This window comes from Phocoena sinus, chromosome 5 (assembly GCF_008692025.1).
Source record: "Phocoena sinus isolate mPhoSin1 chromosome 5, mPhoSin1.pri, whole genome shotgun sequence".
NCBI lineage: Eukaryota > Metazoa > Chordata > Mammalia > Artiodactyla > Phocoenidae > Phocoena > Phocoena sinus.
The window spans coordinates 52,483,348-52,498,131 of NC_045767.1; the positions used below are offsets into that span (position 1 = coordinate 52,483,348).

At 37.6% G+C, this 14,784-nt stretch overlaps 1 protein-coding gene and 1 long non-coding RNA gene across 2 annotated transcripts in view; both read right to left on the reverse strand.

The window, feature by feature from the left end:
• Positions 1-352: 352 nt before the first annotated feature.
• On the reverse strand, positions 353-3,109 carry LOC116754271. The gene is made up of 2 exons (XR_004350029.1): positions 3,053-3,109; positions 353-664 (listed from the first exon to the last, which is right to left on the reverse strand). It is a non-coding gene; the product is annotated as an uncharacterized LOC116754271 (long non-coding RNA).
• A 223-nt stretch (positions 3,110-3,332) lies between these two features.
• SEPSECS (Sep (O-phosphoserine) tRNA:Sec (selenocysteine) tRNA synthase) overlaps positions 3,333-14,784 on the reverse strand; it is a 41,143-nt gene continuing 29,691 nt past the window's right edge. Inside the window, exons 9-11 of the mRNA XM_032633565.1 lie at positions 13,752-13,845; positions 10,627-10,717; positions 3,333-9,230 (exon numbers count right to left, since the gene is read on the reverse strand). Of these exons, the coding sequence (XP_032489456.1) occupies positions 8,984-9,230; positions 10,627-10,717; positions 13,752-13,845 (432 nt within the window). The 3' untranslated portion in view covers positions 3,333-8,983. The remainder of the gene's footprint in view (positions 9,231-10,626; positions 10,718-13,751; positions 13,846-14,784) is intronic.

Consider the following 14,784-nt stretch of genomic DNA (forward strand, 5'->3'; position numbering starts at 1 on the left):
TCAAAGTGTCTAAGAAAGTGAAAGGTGGAGAGGAAGATACAGGGAGAGTTCCTGAGGTATAGAACAGTTTTGTCTAATACAGAAGATTAAAGGTGTGAGGCACGACTCGAGTAGGAAGGGATATTTGGAGCTGCCGCCTGGTAGTTCAGGGGTGGGGTCCACTGCTGCAATGAACCCCCTCAGCCACTTATAGGAAACCTGCTGTCCTCGGGGCTCTCAACACAAAAGCCAATCTGGAACCCGACGGCAGCCCTGCTCGCCTATACCCCGACCCGCCCAAGAGTCCCTGCTGGCACCGAGGATGCCTGATGCTCAGCCGATCTTTTCAAAGTAAGAGGCAAACAAAACTGCGTGCAGAACTAGATGTTTATTTCCACCATCTGTGTGGCAATACAAGTTCAAGTTATAATGGCATCCGCTCTCCATCGTATTAGGGAACCATTTAAACATCCACAGCCATTTACTGATTATAAACACACACTAAAAAAAAAAGCGGCAAGTGGCATGTGGCCCTGCACCTGCTGCCTTTGTGTGTCAGTCAATTTCATGCCTAGGAAGCACTGGGCTCCATGGGAATGGCTATACAAGCAGTTTGGTTGGTTGTGGATTTTCTTTTTGTTTCCTGGGGAACAGCATAAACCAAGTTGGCCCCAAAATGCACTTGCTGCAAATAGATGGGAATAAATGGAAAATAGACAATGATCATAAATGCAAACAAAAATGCTGAATTTCCTAAGGTTAAAATGTCCATTTGCTTATAATTAGTAGATTAAAACTAATGAGTATTTTTACTGGCTTTCAAGAAAACTTAGCAGGGGTCACTGTGCAAAAGGCTCCTATCTCCCACCTGCCACCACCTCCACCCCAGAAGGTTTGAGTCACCAGGTGATGACAAATAGGGCATAAATTGAACATGGTGAGAGCAGGCATGGAAAATGGAAGGCGCAAAGAGAAACTGATGCATTTCACAAGGGAAAAAAAAGAAAGTTTACCCAAAAGCTGTCACAATGTTTTCTGGATCAACTTTTTATCTTGCAAAGGGTTTCTTCACCTCCTTCAGACCTGCCCCTGCCCTGTCATAGGCCGGTAGGTGGCTCCTGCCTCAGTTCTGACCTTAATTAGCTGTGTGACCTTGGGTAGTCAGCCATTCTCAGAACGTGTGTTCTTACTGGGGAAAGCTTAAATGGGGGAATTTCATTTCCAGGTTAACTTCTTCAAGGAGAGGTTTTGCTTTTGTTTTTTGTTCTGTTCGCTTTTTGTTTTTGTTTTTTGACAGCTTTCTAGCTAAAAGTACTTTCTGCCTTTATGGTGTAAAGGACCAATTTACTGCCTATGAACACATTTTTTTGGAGGGGGGAATGTGGAAAAAACACTCTCTCAGCTTTCTATCTGGTCAAAAGCCCCAAGTACTTCCTAAAAGATCCTGTCTCTCTAATGTGGTCCATGAGATACATCAGACATTCTTCTCATTGAGCACCACACTCAGCTCCTCTGATCCATCCCAGAGGGGGAGCCCTGTCTGCCTCCCTTCTCCTCTGAAAACTGGTTTTGAGATGGTACTCAACCTTCCACTGCTCATTAAACCTGGCTGGCTGGAGCCCAACACAATGACTCAACTAGCCTTCTACACATTTATTTAGAATAAGGGTTCCCTCTATATATCTAGAATGATTACCCCCACTGCCTTATAGGCTTAATCTAATTTGGGGTTCTAATTCGAAGCCTTATGTAAAGGAAGTTAGCATTGAAATTGAATTGTTATACACAACTATGGACTGAAGTCCATTTCTTATGATAACCAGTGAAACCTGGAGCAGGTCAAATGGGAATTTCTCCAGCATCCTGGAAGATCTTTAGGAGCCCATTTGGAGTACATCCTTCATAAATCCAGTATTATTAATCCATGGGAAAGTCGTTAGAAAAACACCATCTCAAACCTTCTTCTTTCTGCACTTGTCTAATTTTCTCTGGTTCCTCAAGCCATCTGTTTCTCACCTCTTCTCGCTTTTCCACTAAAATCTACCCTTAGGGGATCTTATTTGGATCATGACTCAAATGTAAAAAAAAAACGGTAATTAGAGAAATGAACAATGATAGCATATTTGATGATATCAAGATATTATGTTAATTGGGGGGGGTGATAATAGTATTGTGGCTTTTTAAAAAATGAGTCCTTTACTTAGGAGATCCATATTGAAATGTGAGCTACACCTTGAAACGCCTGAGATTTGCTTTCAAATAAGAGGGTGGTAGAGGGGACACGAAATTGGACTTGACAAGTGCCAAAGATGAGTGATGAATACTGGGCTTCATTATATGGTTTGCTCTACTTTTGTATATGTTTGAAATTTTCTATAATAAGTTTTAATAACCCACTCTTACGGAAACATCTGATAAACTCATACAAACTAAGATGTCACTAACTGATAAGGATAAATAGCACTTATCTATTTCCTGATGTATCTACATTTTAACAGGAGAAAGAAAGACTTAAGACAAAGAAATGAATCCAACAGTGGCAAATAAGACGGGAGCAAAGGGGAGAGGAGGGAGGGAAGGGGCCACAAGGAAAACAGCCACTCAAACCAAGAACTCTGAATACAGTTCCAGTCTCAATTTTCTTTTTTCCATCTGACCTAACAGGATTTAATCGAGATCAGGCCAATAAACACAGCGACAGTTTTTTAAATTGAAGTATAGTTGATTTACAATGTTGTGTTACTTTCAGGTATACAACAAAGTGATTCAGTTTTATATAATATATTCTTTTTCAGACTCTTCTTCAGTTTACAAAGATGTAAACTTGGGAGCCACGATCAGTCATTCTACTATAAAGTCATTTAAGAATAGGACTAAATATAATAAACTGCTGTGCTTGCAGGTCTGCTGACTATACCAAAAGCTTTGGTCAGATAATACAATTGATGTGGAAGTCACAATGAATGAACTTTCCCTGTACATTTTTGCTGGGTTGTGATCTGAAGTTTCAGGTACATAAAATAGTTAATGCACTTTAAATATGTTTCTTAAAAAGAATACTCAGGGGGCTTACCTGGTGGCGCAGTGGTTGAGAGTCCACCTGCTGATGCAGGAGACACGGGTTCGTGCCCCGGTCCAGGAAGATCCCACTTGCCGCGGAGCAACTGGGCCCGTGAGCCATGGCCGCTGAGCCTGTGCGTACGGAGCCTGTGCTCCGCAACGGGAGAGGCCACAACAGTGAGAGGCCTGCGTATCGCGAAAAAAAAAACCCCTCAGGTGTAAACAAAAAGAAACTCATAAAAATGAAAGTAGAATAATTCTGGAAAAAGAAAAAAAAAGATCGTCATCCAAAATCAAGTACATACTTTTTAATTTCCACTGGAGATGAGCAAAATTCAATGATGACTCCCTCTCAAAAAACATCCTACTAATAAACTAATGAAGAAATTTTAATGTTTGAAATTTAATTTAAATCTAGTACAAATTGGTACATTATAGCTTTATGCAGACCACCATAGCAGTTATTAATGGCAAGTGCTATGTTTAGGCACTGAGTTAATCACTTTACTTGTTATCTCATTTAACTCTCAATCCTATACGATTGTACCCATTTCACATATGGTGAGACTGAGGTTCAGAGAGGTTAAATATGTGAACTCACATGGTCAGTAAGTACCAGTGCAGAGATCTAATTCCAAATCAAATGAGAACTACATGTAAAATTCAGATAGTACAATTTAAAAATGAAATTTGCTGAAGAAGGAAGTGACACTATTTTATTTTTAATTAAGGTGTTTCCTTTAGAAAAGATTCAATACTTCTAAGCCTCCAACTTTCTATAGTCAATAGATCCTTTGGGAAATGGTTGCTGGGGTTTTTTTCTTTTTTAAATAACCTAGCCTCCACCCCCGTGATCCATGATTCTCATTATAAAGTACGCCTTTTCTTGCTGATTTCTGGGCAAGTCGATACTGTTGACTGAATCAAAAAATGGGCAAGTAATTTAATGTTAGTTATCTGTACTTTCAAATTGTATCTGGAGCAGTGATTAGGTAAAATAATATAATGCACTATCAATGATTAAAAATTTATCTCATGTAATAAATTATACAATTTAGTTTTATTTAGACATAGTCTAAACCAAAAATATTTTGGGAAACATCTTTTTCTTTTAGCAGGCTGACACCAGCTTCAATTCTAATAGCTAAAATCCCCCACAATTATACATTTATATGTATAAATATGAAGAACATAGCCTTTCCTCACATTTCTCTAAAAGTTCACGTTGATACCACTTGATAAAAACAAGACCATATAAACATTTCCAGATTTTGCTTAAGGTCTTAGATTGAACTGTAGAATATTAGGTGGAAAATTATAACGATATATTCATTAGCCTTGAACTCATCATCTTACATGTGTATGTTACCATAATGGCCAACAAAGAGCATGCAAGTAAAAAGGAAGGCACAAAAGGAAGCAGTGGGTAAGTCTTAGACCTGTACACTGAGTAGCCACAAGAGACAAATAACACAATTTGACAGACAAGGAAAAAAACTGTTCACTGGATCTCTTTATGTTATACGTTAACAGCATATTCAATTTTTTAATCAGATTATTCAGAGGGTATCAAACTTCTGAAATGATCAAACTTCTGTGTATACAAATTCAGTTATAAAATAAGGTCAGCCTCCTGAATGCAAAACATAACAAAACCATTTAAGGGCTTGGCAGAAATTAGTACATCTTAGACAGTGGGAAAGAAAACCCAACTTTCATATGCACCAAATGTGGATGTATTCAAAAAAATTTCTCTGAGTGTATTATCAATGAGACTCATCAGGGTTTGTCACTGTCGTCAATTGTTGGCTATTTTCCTCTATGAAAGAACACAAGAATTTAACTCATGATGAGCTACTAATTCAATATTAAGGTAACATTGCTGGTTAAAAAAATTATCTTTGTTTTAATTTTAATTTTCCTAAAATGTTATCATAGCCATAAAGTCTAAAAATAAAAGCACATCCTGTAGCTCAGACCTCAATTACAGTTCTTAGTATAGTGGTTAGAGAAACAGAACCACAATAGAGGTATGTGCTATGGCAAAATATTAGAAAAAACTTAAAAGTTATCATTCTGTATATCAAGTGCCTATTGGCTGAACATAACTGTATTCAACAGTTCATATTCGGACACCTCGTCAACTAATGCAAAAAGCTAAATAAAAAGATTTATAGTTGAACGCAGAGTTCCTAAGGCTAGTATCACACAGAGGGAGAACTTGTCAGCAGAGAACTTAGGAGCCAAATTGAGAATTGGATTTAAAATACCTTTCCCTGCTGTGTGTATAATTAGTAATACGTTCGGTGACCTAAAGAATATTTCATGTTATTCAATTTTCTTTTCTGGGCAGACTACCACAGCCCAATGACTTTAAAAACCAAACTCCAAAATTCTACCTGATAGTCTTAATAAGGGCAGTTGGATCATAAAGACAGAAAAGGACATCTTAGTCACTGACTGGAAAAGATATCATGCGTTGCCCCTCTGCCCCAGTATGAGAATAACTGAGGCCAATTATAAGGATTACCAATCATTACTAGCAGGCTAAGTAAGTAACTGTATGCTCTTTTATACTTATATGTGGAGATGAGAGACAGCAAGTCAAAGGACACTGGGGTGCTGGCAAAGGAAAGCCTCAATATGCAGAAGCTACAACATCCCTTCAAAAATTCTTGTGCCTTCTCCGACCTCAAGGTCAAATTGAAACCAGCAGGAATAGAGCTGGAATTCCAAAACCTCTGAAAAGAAAGGACTAATAATAAAAACTGCAGCTGATTTTTATGCACCAGGAATGAAATGTTATAATATATCTATCACTCACATGTGGGTTCATGTAATTTATCTTCAATTAGAATTATTATCTATTCAGCAGCTGAAGCCCAAGAACTGCTGACACACTGCAGATGAGAAAACATTTGCTGGTCTCTCGGCTCTGGCCTTTCTTAAACTAAATGATGATCACACAATATAGATCACTCGTTCTAGAAAACAATCTTGGCTTACGTGGACGGTATGCTGCACTGCCAGCATCTACACCTGCAACATCACTTCATTCCTTTTCACAGATTCGAGAGGGTCTATGGCAACCCTTCAGCTTTATTGGTTCTACAATTCAGTCTCAAATTCACATTAAAAAATTATACAATTTTTTAATCCAGGATTTACCCCTTTGAAAGAAGTTATTATAGCTATTTAAAGAACCCAGACACTTCAAATATCTGAACCCCAAAGATACAATAATTTTAAAGTAATCTTTACAATATTTGTAGTTAAGTACTTTATCTCAACACAGTTGACTTCCAAGGTTGTCAAGCCAGTGTCCAAAATATTCTAACTTACCTGTGGGAGTGGCAGCTGTCTGAGCTCACATTTAACATAGTTTACAATGCCAAAACAACAGAGAAAAACACCATCCAGAAAGCTACGTGGCATTCTCTACTGTAGTGTTTTCAAAAGTTCGTTCAATGGGATGTCAGTAAGTATTTAATTAAAAAAAGGGTTCCATCTTTAGATAAGGATATATTCAAACTGGAATAGAAGGAATTCTTAGAAACTTTAACATGCCAATAGGCAGGTCTGCAAAGTCCCCAACTTATTTGTCCGTGGAACCTTTTATACCCATGAGTATCTCTTAGGAATAAATGCTCCACAGGGCAAGTCTTGAGAAATACAGCTTTGACATTTTGGTGCATTCAGAGGCTTCACTAACTCCTTAGGCTATGAGACATCAGTCTATTTCTTAAAATTAACAACAAACGTAATAGTTATAGCCAGTACATCTGGAATTTCAGACTCAGAAAGTAAGCATATGGGCAATGAAAAGGGAATACACCTGTTCTTCATACTCCATCATTTTCACCTCTCCAGCAAAAATATGTTCAGAATCCCCATGTTAACCACTCTTAATGACAGCTGTGCAAAACACCTGAACAAACCAACCAAATATACAGACTCCTTGAAGCAAAACAATGGAATAAAGTTTTCACTTTCCTAAATGGAAAAATGCACACATTCCATATTAACAATTTGTAATTACATATTTAGAAATGGTAACCTCGGTTTTCACTTAAGAATCTATATGCTGTGGAAGCAACCTAAGTGTCCACTGACAGATGAATGGATAAAGATGTGGCACATATACACAATGGAATATTACTCAGCCATAAAAAGAAACGAAATTGAACTATCTGTCGTGAGGTGGATGGACATAGAGTCTGTCATACAGAGTGAAGTAAGTCCAAAAGAGAAAAACAAATACTGTATGCTAACACATATATATGGAATCTAAAAAAAAAAAAAGGTTCTGAAGAACCTAGGGTCAGGATAGGAATAAAGACGCAGATGTAGAGAATGGACTTGAGGACATGCGGAGGGGGAAGGGTAAGCTGGGACGAAGTGAGAGAGTAGCACTGACATATATATACTACCAAATGTAAAATAGATAGCTAGTGGGAAGCAGCTACATAGCACAGGGAGATCAGCTCGGTGCTTTGTGACCACCTAGAGGGGTGGGGTAGGGAGGGTGGGAGGGAGACACAAGAGGGAGGGGATACGGGGGTATATGTATATGTATAGCTGATTCACTTTGTGATACAGCAGAAACTAACACAACACTGTAAAGCAATTATACTCCAATAAAGATGTTAACAAAAAAAAAATCTATATGCTGTTTAGTTGGTAACATTTATAGAGCTACCTTCTTTGAAGTACTACTGAATAATTCAAGTTGCTATGGAAAACTTCTCTTTACTGAGTTCTTTTACTTTAGAGAAGTTTTTAACAACCTCAGCACTACTGACATTTTGGGCTGGATAAATCTTTGTTTTGAGAAGTTGTCTTGTCCATTGTAGGATGTTGAACAGCACCCCTGGCCTCCCCTCACTAGATGTCAATAGCATCCTACTAGGTTTGACAATCAAAAAAGATCCCCAGGGGCTTCCCTGGTGGCGCAGTGGTTGAGAGTCCACCTGCCGATGCAGGGGACACGGGTTTGTGCCCCGGTCCAGGAGGATCCCACATGCCGCGGAGCAGCTGGGCCCGTGAGCCACGGCCGCTGAGCCTGCGTGTCCGGAGGCTGTGCTCCGCAACGGGAGAGGCCACAACAGTGAGAGGCCCGCGTACCGCAAAAAAAAAAAAAAAAAAAAAAAGATCCCCAGAGAATTCCCTGGTGGTCCAATGGTTAGGACTCCACGCTTTCACTGCTGAGGGCGAAGGTTCCATCCCTGGTCAAGGAACTAAGATCCCACAAGCCGTGTGGCGTGGCCAAAAAAAAAAACCAAACAAAAAAACCCCAAAAATATCTCCAGATGTTACTTAGATAAAAGAAGCCAATCATCCCCAGTTGAGATCCATTTCTGTTGAGCAAAAATTAAAGCTTACACCTTGACCTTGACTCTGCTTTCCTGGGAAATGTCCATTTTACAGGCATTCTGTGACTTACACATATCAACAAGCATCTACTAATTAGTAGCATTAGCAATCTTTCTAAATTCTGTGTGGTCAGAAACGTAAGTAATTTGTGAATGATAGAGAATAGTCAGAAGAAAGCAGTCTACACATTTCAAAGAGAATTAGAGTAATGTGTAATTTTACTATCATTATATTAGTAAGAATTATCTCAATCATGTTTATTTGGCAAATATTTAACAATTAGAAAAACGCTAATTGTACATTATAACCTGTTAAGGATAGTGATTGAGGCAGTCTAAGAACAACAAATGTAACAATCGTCAATGGCTCGCTCAGACCATGTTCTATTCCTTGACCAAATATTCTCCATGAAATTCTCAATTCAAAAATCTCAAGTCTTGTCTTTAAACTGCTAGCTTATACTGTAGCCTCATCACTTTTTAAAAATTATCACAAAGAAACCCTTCACATGTCATCAGGAAGAATCCTGCCATGTGCCAAGAAGTACATTATCTGGTTTTAAAGCCATTTCTTATATAACCGCATCTTCAGTTTTATCATAATTGTCAACTCCAGATACATCACTCTCTTTATTTTGTTCTTTTCTTACTGTCTTTAAACACTTGTCAAGTCTATTTATGAACAAGTCCACATCCTGTGTCTTCATACCGATGGCTGATGCGGCATTGAGGTAAGCACAAGGGTAATTATTTGTATGTGACATAAAGCCTCTGAAAGTGTAGTCACTCACAGTCTGCACAGACCCAAGAGGCACAACCCTGAAAGGGAAAAGATTTACCAATTTAGTATGTCTGGTGATGTTAACAGAGTATCACCCATAAACAAAAGAAAGCTGTGTTACTAAGCCTTACACCTACTTAGTAAGAAGTTTAATAACAGCCATAAATCGTAGCCTATGCAAACAGACTGCAGCCTTAAAATAAAATTATACAGTGCACTTCACATAGGAAAGTACTACCTGATGCTGCTTATCATTTACTTATCTTCTATTAAAGAGCTACAAGCTCTGGGAATCAAAAACACCTTTACATCTTCAAAAAGGCAAAAAGAAAGTTATTTCTGTTTTTGTATCAAATACCAGAATCTGATTTCACATATACACACTTTAATGGAATATTTAAGTTTGTAAATCAAACCACTTTGATTAACTGCCGTGTATCACCTCAAGTAATCAATAGACTAGAGTTACATCTACCTGATCACATTATGCAATGGAGGGTTTTAAAGCCAGGATCCAGCAGAAATTACATAACTGCTTACAGTGGGTTGATGGTCAGCAATCATTAAATTCAGCAATGGTACATGCATTTTTAAAGCCTGGTTTCACTGTCATACTTGATATAAGCAGATTTCTAACAGTACCCTTTTTTTTTTAAGAACTCAATTAAGATCAACCTAAACATAAAGACAAATAGTGGCAACACTAAAAAGCAAGGCCAAGAAAACCATTTTAGAAGTGTCAAAACTATGCTGCATATAGATATAGCTCATCAAGGTAAAAGGTGAATTAATCTAAGATGTTTTTCCTTTTAAAAAGTTGTTCTTTGATGTGAAATCTCTAACCTCTGGTAGTCAGAGAGAAATTCTTTAGCAGAAGCACGTAAGGAAGAGTACTTAGAGCAAGGTACTTTTCAAGTCATTTTTCTCTGACCTCATCAAACATAAAATGAAAAATGAAATTCATCTTAAGCTGTGTACATATAAAAGCAAAAAGTAGATTTTTCAAAGGCAGTACTTAGACAAGAATTGCATAGCGTTTTCAGTTTGGGAAATGGACTTTTCCTTAAAAACATTTTCACTTAAACTTGGTAATGAAGACAACTTATTTCTAACACCATAATGTGACACCACTGAAGATAATCTAACAAAGGAAAATAAAGACAAAAATTTGTACAGAGGGGTAATGAACTTTGTTTTTATATGTCTATTAAAGCAAACAAGATTCGTATCTTTCCTGTGACTATTTCACGTTCCACAGGTGAGTGACTGTGTGACAGCCTTGCAGATTCTCTACCTCATCATTCTTTTCCTCCATGATGAATTCTCAGGTGCAGTTCAGCACATACTTGGGGGACTTATTGTTAAAGAAAGGTGCTTTATTAGAGTTAATTTTGAAAAGTGAAATAAATCCAATCCTCTTTTAAACATACTTACCTGGCTCCAGAAACCTGTCTGGTAAAAAGCATGGAGCCAAGCCGAGTGACAGCTTTGTCACAGTGTTTATCTAGTGTTTTAAGCGTCATAGCTGAAAAAGAAAAAAGTATTCCAGTGAGCCTTGGTTCACCAGCACAAAACCACTTAAGAAACAAACAATCACAGAGACATCACTTTTTTTATTGTGCTAATAAACATGTAACATAAAATTTACCATCTTACCTGTATACCTAAAAATTACCTTAATTTTTAGGTATACAGTTCAGTGGTATTAAATACATTCAATCTCGTTACACAACGATCATCACCATCCACCCCCATAACTTTATCTTATAAAACTGACACTCTATACCTATTAAACAATAATTCCCCATTTTCCCCTCCCCCTGGCAACCAGCATTACACTTTCTGTCTATGATTTTGAGTACTCTAAGTACCTCATATAGGTGGAATCATACAGCATTTGTCTTTTTGTGACTGTCTTATTTCATGGAGATATCACTTTTTATTCATTGTCACATGGCATCATTTCACTTTAATGCATTTAATAAATTATAGTAAGGATCTGTTTCCATATCAGATAAAAATATGTTAACATAAACATGCTCAGAATCAGAAGAGAATTTCCATATCACCCTTCCAAAATGTGAACTTTCCAATTAAATAAATGGAACAATGACATGGATAATATGACTTACTATACTAGATACTTTACAAATATAATCTCAACCATTTTTAACAACTTTGTATGTGAGGGATCATTATCTCTATTTATAGACAGGGAAAAGGAAGTTAGAGGCTAGTACATGGCAGAACTGGGATTCAAATCATACCGTATTACCTTCTATAATATCTACATAGATTATAAACCAACAAAGGACTGATTGGGGTGATTTTATTATCTATCAGTGGCCAAATGGTTTTCCAAGGAAGCCCATTCCTGAAAAAGGCTTTAATTACAAATTATTATTTCCTTACTTTCCTCAGATATACATGAAATATGAACCATATTATACTATATATATTCACAAATTAAAAGGGGTAATCATGAAGTTTAAAAGTTAGTTAAATGCATAAAAGTCAACATTCTTTTTATCCTGTTTAGTAGTTCTTGTACTACATGACAAAATGAAATGATCATAAATACAGATTTCTCTAACACAGGCATACTCAAGAAAAAAATAATAACAGCATTAAAAATTATAAGAATATCTTTAATGTTATGGTGTTTTGTTAACTGGTAGAAATTTTAAAATATTTATATAGAGTCCTTATCAGTGACCAAGTTATTTTGGTGAGAAGCAAGAGTTAAAAGTATTATTTTCCATATATTCAGTATAACACTTAACATAGATTTGAATTCTTTCAGCGTATAGGTTTTAAATTAGAAATACATTACAGCATATCGTCACCTTATCTTTGATAAAGGAGGCAGGAATGTACAGTGGAGAAAGGACAGCCTCTTCAATAAGTGGTGCTGGGAAAACTGGACAGGTACGTGTAAAAGTATGAGATTAGATCACTCCCTAACCCCATACACAAAAATAAGCTCAAAATGGATTAAAGACCTAAATGTAAGGCCAGAAACTATCAAACTCTTAGAGGAAAACATAGGCAGAACACTCTATGACATAAATCACAGCAAGATCCTTTCTGACCCACCTCCTAGAGAAATGGAAATAAAAACAAAAGTAAACAAATGGGACCTAATGAAACTTCAAAGCTTTTGCACAGCAAAGGAAACCATAAACAAGACCAAAAGACAACCCTCAGAATGGGAGAAAATATTTGCAAATGAAGCAACTGACAAAGGATTAATCTCCAAAATTTATAAGCAGCTCATGCAGCTCAATAACAAAAAAACAAACAACCCAATCCAAAAATGGGCAGAAGACCTTGGAGCTCCAATGGCAGAATCGGTTAGCGTGTGGTACTTATACAAAAATGGGCAGAAGACCTAAATAGACATTTCTCCAAAGAAGATATACAGACTGCCAACAAACCCATGAAAGAATGCTCAACACCAGTCATCATTAGAGAAATGCAAATCAAAACTACAATATCATCTCACACCAGTCAGAATGGCCATCATCAAAAAATCTAGAAGCAATAAATGCTGGAGAGGGTGTGGAGAAAAGGGAACACTCTCGCACTGCTGGTGGGAATGTGAATTGGTACAGCCACTATGGAGAACAGTATGGAGGTTCCTTAAAAAACTACAAATAGAACTACCATATGACCCAGCAATCCCACTACTGGGCATATACCCTGAGAAAACCATAATTAAAAAAGAGTCAAAAAAAAAAAAAAAAAAAAGAGTCATGTACCAAAATGTTCATTGCAGCTCTATTTACAATAGCCTGGAGATGGAAACAACCTAAGTGTCCATCATCGGATGAATGGATAAAGAAGATGTGGCACATATATACAATGGAATATTATTCATCCATAAAAAGAAACGAAATTGAGCTATTTGTAATGAGGTGGATAGACCTAGAGTCTGTCATACAGAGTGAAGTAAGTCAGAAAGAGAAAGACAAATGCCGTATGCTAACACATATATATGGAATTTAAGGGAAAAAAAACGTCATGAAGAACCTAGGGGTAAGACAGGAATAAAGACAGAGACCTACTAGAGAATGGACTTGAGGATATGGGGAGGGGGAAGGGTGAGCTGTGACAAAGCGAGAGAGAGGCATGGACATATATACACTACCAAATGTAAGGTAGATAGCTAGTGGGAAGCAGCCGCATATCACAGGGAGATCAGCTCGATGCTTTTGGACCACCTAGAGGGGTGGGATAGGGAGGGTGGGAGGGAGGGAGACGCAAGAGGGAAGAGATATGGGAACATATGTATATGTATAACTGACTCACTTTGCCATAAAGCAGAAACTAACACACCATTGTAAAGCAATTATACTCCAATAAAGATGTTAAAAAAAAAAGAAATACATTACAGCATTTATAAAGGCTGCCTAAACTTTTAAAATTTACAAATTAGCACTGTAATGAAATTAGAAACATCACTGTAACCAGAAAGAATTCATACTCTTTCTAGAAACACCAGCTTCCCACTGGGGATGGTTCAGAAGTACAATTTTTTTTTTAAGAAAAAAAATTACCTAAAGATATGGGATTGTGAGGTGTATGCAACACTCTTTCATTGTAGGCTTCTGACAGCTTCTTTAGTTGGTTGGACAAATATGAAAACATTTCCTGCAACAACAAAATGTTACATTTAAAGAAAATCAAATAAATACTCACTGCAACTTGCTAGATTTAATAAAACAACCCTGATTGGTGTACAGTCTATGCTGTAAATTAACTCCTTCATATGCCCTAGGAGCAATTCTTTTCCTTTGCCACGATATAGAAAGATTTAAAGCTGCCAGAATTATCAGAAACCACAGGATTTAAAGGTAAAGAACCACCACATTTCCTGCTCTGGGGCTATCACAAATCCTCCAGGGCTACCAAATCACAGAACCTCCAGGGCTACCACTCTAGTCCAAGCAGCCTTTAACCTCTCCCCTGGATCACAGCAATAGATTCTAAATGACTTCTCTGCCTACTTTCCCACCCCTCCAGACAGAGGCCACAGTGGTCTCTCAAAAACATGAATCAGATCATGTCCCTCCCAATGACTTCCTCCTGTAAGTATTAAAAAAATCAAACTCTTCACCCACGCGATACACCCCAGCCAACACACCCAACTCAGTGACAGTTATTCCCTCCACTCACTATATGCTAGCCACATCAGCCTCCTTTCCAATCCCTGAACATGTCAGAACCTTTGTGCCTGTTTCCCCTGGACTTGGAAAGCTCTTCTCCCAGATGATTCCAAGAGTGGTCCCTTTTGTCACAATGTAAGGAGACCTGTCTTTATTACTTCCCTGTTAAAGTAGCTCTCCGACTCTGCCCACCCCCAACTCCCAATCTCCCTCCAACACCATTACCTATTTTGGTTCCTTCACTATACTTATCACAGTCTGAAATTTCTCTTTAATTTGCTTAAATAAATATTGCCTATGACTACCTATTAGAATGGAAAAACTCCTTGAAAGCAGGGACTTTCTATCTTCTTCACCACTGCTTTCCCAACAGCAAGAAAAACGTGCCAGACTTTTAGTATGTGCCAGACTTAGGAAGAGGCAG